The 5,033-nt window shown below is 29.6% G+C and overlaps 1 protein-coding gene across 1 annotated transcript in view; it reads right to left on the bottom strand.

Moving 5' to 3' along the window:
- Nucleotides 1–329: 329 nt before the first annotated feature.
- The window catches only part of LOC105558552 (thioredoxin-2-like), a 13,058-nt gene continuing 8,354 nt past the window's right edge, over nucleotides 330–5,033 (bottom strand). The window contains exons 2-4 of the mRNA XM_012006297.1: nucleotides 1,203–1,319; nucleotides 745–858; nucleotides 330–655 (exon numbers count right to left, since the gene is read on the bottom strand). Of these exons, the coding sequence (XP_011861687.1) occupies nucleotides 593–655; nucleotides 745–858; nucleotides 1,203–1,319 (294 nt within the window). The 3' untranslated portion in view covers nucleotides 330–592. The remainder of the gene's footprint in view (nucleotides 656–744; nucleotides 859–1,202; nucleotides 1,320–5,033) is intronic.

Below are 5,033 nucleotides of genomic sequence, written 5' to 3'. Positions count from 1 at the left end.
GAAAAACCAAATTATGTGAAAAGAATCGTGAATCTTCTTCTATTAAACAAGATATGAACATTGTCGTAGGAAAACATGTGTTATAAACATTGATTAGAACACTCTTAGTTCTTTAAAATTATACTCGCATGCAACATATGTAGTTGTTTCTACATCTATTATCTTATTTTCTTATCATTTATAGGAAAAAAAGATGATATATTATCACCTTCGAGTAGACTGATGTTGGGACAACCGTGTAAATCTGGAACGGGGGCATTTTCTATTTTACCAGTATTATATAATATGTAAAAATAAAATTATAAAATACCAATGCCAATATCCACACTGTGATTCATAATTATATCATGTATATTTGTGAGCTCATTACAGTTTTGCAACAAAATCTATGGAAATAAGCTTTTCATTATTAAAAAAATAACTGCTTCGATCCTTTTTAATGTGTACAATGTAAACCAGGCAAACTGTTCTTTTTCTATTTAAATAGCTGTTCTATAGTATTTGTGTACAATAGTAATTAAAGCTGATTCAGTATGTGTCACTTTTACAGTTTGTAAGAGTACAATATATTTAAACATTCGTGACAATTTGTTTATTTGTGCTTTTGAATTGTATTTTTAAGTTTATCAATATTTGCACCGGAAAAGGTCTCCAACTGAAAGCATAAAAAATTTTATTTGTTATTGACTATTCATTCGACCATCATTTTGCAATATTTAGATACATATATTATTTAATACACACCACTTTGCCTTCCTTTATAAAAACAAACGTAGGCATACTGGATATCTCATATTCAGCAGCGATATCTTCACATTCGTCCACATCAACTTTAAGGAAAACAATATCTTTCATTTCCTGCAATAAACAATATATTTGTGTTTTTAATTTCAACTTTAAATCTATTATATGTATAATATAGGGGTAAGTCCTCTATTATGAGATAGGCTTTTAATATGAGATAACAGGTTTTCAACATCAAAATTTAATCATAAATCTTTATTCACAACGATTTTACGATCGAACGATAAATTTTCCACTAAACAAATTTCACTCCAAGGGCAATAAAGTCACGATGAAACCAATAGATGATGCCTATTAATTTAGAAAAACCGTGCTATCTCATATTAGGAGCTTACCCCATAATAGGGGACTATATATTATAAAACTTAATTTAGGAACAAATTAATTTAATGTCATACCTTGGACAATTCCTCAATTAATGGACCAATCATCTTGCATGGCCCGCACCATTCGGCAAAGAAGTCAATAACTACCAAATTATTGCCTGCATCTTTAAGTTTACTTTTCAGGTCATCCTATAAAGAATAAAGAATGATAATATCAGTTTTTATCAAATAAATACTTGGTGATTAATCCCACACAGCACAGAAAGATTGCAGAAATGTTACATTGCAAGATTGCAATATTGCAGCAACGTTGCGCAACATTGCTGCAACGTTTCTGGAGGATTGCAGTAACGTTGAAATGTCCGCCCTCAGAGAGATTGCAGTGCAACATTATAGCAATGTTGCAGTGCAATATTTTTGGAATAATTTGTTGTTGTACATAAGCAGAGAATTTACTAATTACAAGCTATTGCGAAGCAACCTAAGGAAGTTATGTCGCTTCGCAATAGATGGAGATTGCGAGCAACATCGCACTGATCAAGTACTTAATAATTCGTACATTATTGGTATCAACGAAAATAACATTATAAAATTCTCGTAATTAGAAAAAATTTTTAAATAGAAAATATAGTATTTTCATTATTTTTGAAACATTGCTGCAATATTGCTATCGAAAGTTTGCAATTTTATATCCCTGCAATGTCTCTGCAAGATTGCAACGTTTCTGCAATGTAACTGCAACCATCTGTGCTGTGTGGGATGCAATATACACACATTATTGGAGAAATGCCTCGTTTAATATGAAATACTGTATAAAATTAAGTTAAAATCATATAGAAAGAAGCAAGAGATAAAGTCATAAAAAATAGATAAAATATTAGTCTTAAAACTAAATGATAAATAATAATACAAATAAAACAATAGTAATGCAAATAAAACTACTACGTAATGGATAATAATAACACATAAATGAAAAGTAGCGATATAAGTAAAAGAAACGTAATGTAAATATTTTAGGCGTTTTATGTCGATGAAAACAATCCATTGTAAAAATTGTAGAATTGAAAATGGCAGTCCCTGCCAATATAAAGAAAGACGTGTCTATTATTTTTGATCACTCTACAATTCTGAATTTGATTACAATTGGCGAGTAATACAAAGGTAGGTTTACTTGTCGAAATTTTAAGGATAAAACTCGGATAAACATTAATTTATTTTTAAGGTAGATTTTTATTGCAATGAATAATGTCAAAATCTATAAGCATAAAGTGTAACTTTGGTGCAAATGTAAACTGTTTTTATTTTCTATAATTTTTCAAAATACAAATAGTTCTATTTAAACGTTCCATCGATATGTAGACGAAAAATAAAAATAAAATTGTACCCAAATATTAAGAGAATGTTTAACTAGAGCCGAATATTTTCGAATCGAATATTGTACCTTTTCATTTTTTTTACTTATGGATATTTTCTAATAAGAAAATACCGGCACACCCTGTATCACACAAGTAGTTATCAAATAAAAAAATTATAATACTATATCCGTGCGTCCGTGTTGCGCGCGCGCGTGTACGTATAAAAAGTGTATACAGACATGTATCTAAAATAAGAGTTTACTCCAAGTTTGTAGATAAAAGTTCACGGTCAAGATAAAGGAGAACGCTATAATGTTAATTTATTGCAAAAGCTAGTAATAATTATCATTCGTGATAAAATACTTGTTGTTAATGAGATTTTTTACTTTTTGTAAATACTGCAATTGTTCACTATTTCCAGCTTACCCAAGATATTAATTAATTACTTCTCATTTATACTACTCCAATATTGTACGTAATTTTCAAACAATCTAGGTTACTCACGGAAGTTTCGAATTCTAATGCAAAGGTTTATTTTAAATATAAAATGATTATTTTAGTAAAAAATAAATTCATTATTTATTATTAGTGTTTTAATACTTTCACATATTGCGCATGATGTTCCTATACCGACAGATGAGTATTTATGTTTTATTAATTCGATCGATTATCGATTTAAAGTATGTAGATTTACTGTTCCAACAAATAGCTGCTTTAAGACCAGCGCGGTCTTAAAAATCAACGCGCAATTTACTGTGTTAGAAAAAGTATAGAAAATTTAAAATTGACACAAACGTTAGGAGGCTACCAAGCTTCAGTCCGACTTAAAATGGCATTTTCTCTAATCATTTGAACTTATATACTTTATGGCATAATTAATAAACAAAAAAACAGTAATGCGTCATCAGAATTTTAAGGCTCCTGTTCACTCACTGTAGCCACCTTTAATTGATGACCTAAGAAAAAAAGTTGTCATAAAAATTCTTACAACATATATCACAATGAAAATGTTTTTGCATGAAATAGCGTACCTGTATATAATCAATAGAACAAATTTCTAAAATAGATCGAATATTACCCCTTTTTTGTAATCAATAAGTAATTCATATTGAATTATATCTGATCAAGGACAAAAACGAGCTACCAAATTGAAAGAAATATTCGCTTTTACATATTAAACTAAAACAAAATGAGTCTTCAGTATACTTTAACACTATTACAATTATTTAAATATAAAAATACTACATTAAAAAATGACGTTGTACGTTGCAAGAATGATATAATATTTTTATATTGTTTTATACGCTGTAAAGCAAGGGGGAAATTGCTAAGGGCATTGTGGTGTACAGATTTGCGGCATTACTAGGCATTTTTGGCATTAGATCTTGCTGGGGTCTTATAGAGATAAAATAAGATAATAAGATAAAGTAATGTCCACTGAGCATTAGTGAGCATTGATGTACAAGATTTTGGCCAGCGATTTCCTCTTCGCTGTAGAGTAAACGTTTTTTTAAAGTTGGACGTTATATTCACATCGATTACACGCCTTACTGTTCGCAGTTTTGCCAAGTGTGACGCTGCTGTATGTACTGTCACTGCAGACTTGGCAATCGACCAGGAACAGACATACATCTACGTCACACATCTGCAATCTTTAATTTACGAAAAGATATATTACTACATTATTAATTTTTTCGTGAAATTCTTAAGAAACTAATACTTGTAACTAGCAATTGTAACTAGAAATAAAAGCTTTCCTAGACAAATATCTACAATATATTTTCTTTATCTTTAATATCAGTGAAACACACTTTCAAACTTTCTAAAGAAACTTTTCAGAAGCTGTAAGCAAAAATTAAATTTGTTTAAAAAAATTTTTCATATTTTCTAAAATCATACTATGTTCCCCAAAATTTAAAACAAATTATTCTTTGCTTCATAAAGCCAATATTAGCATATAACAAAATATAATAAAAGTAAAAATTGTTTTTCAAGTAGCTTCGATTTCCACATTTCAAACTATGTAAAACATACACAAAAATTAATATAATTATTCCTATAGTACAAAATATTCATTTAAAAATATTTTTATAAAAATGCTCTGGAAAAGAAGATTTAGCTTCAATGAGCTGAGCATGTTGTCAAGATCAATGTCTCTTCATTTTTATTGAAAATATATAGATGCAATTTTCTATCCACTCTACCTTCGAACTAAAATTAACTAAGGCAACCTCAGGTCTTTTTTTCTTTTTAAGTTTATCCCGAGGGGGAAACCGCTGAGGGCATTGTGGTGTACAGATTTGCGGCATTACCGGGCATTACTCGGGCATTTTTGAGGCATTACGTCTTGCTGAGGCATTATAAAGATAAAATAAGATAAAATAAGATACAATAAGATAAAATAAGATAAAACAAGATAAATAAGATAAAAGAAGATAATAAGATAAAGTAATGCCCACTGGGCATTAGTGGGCATTGGTGTACAAGATTTTGGTCAGCGGTTTCCCCCTCGGTTTATCCTTTTGTGGGAACGCCTTTCAACCGTCAG

Source organism: Vollenhovia emeryi, unplaced genomic scaffold (genome assembly GCF_000949405.1).
Source record: "Vollenhovia emeryi isolate VEMERY1.0 unplaced genomic scaffold, V.emery_V1.0 DF939333.1, whole genome shotgun sequence".
In the NCBI taxonomy this organism is placed as follows: domain Eukaryota; kingdom Metazoa; phylum Arthropoda; class Insecta; order Hymenoptera; family Formicidae; genus Vollenhovia; species Vollenhovia emeryi.
Note: the sequence above shows the minus strand (reverse complement) of the source record. Positions and strands in the feature narration are given on the sequence as shown.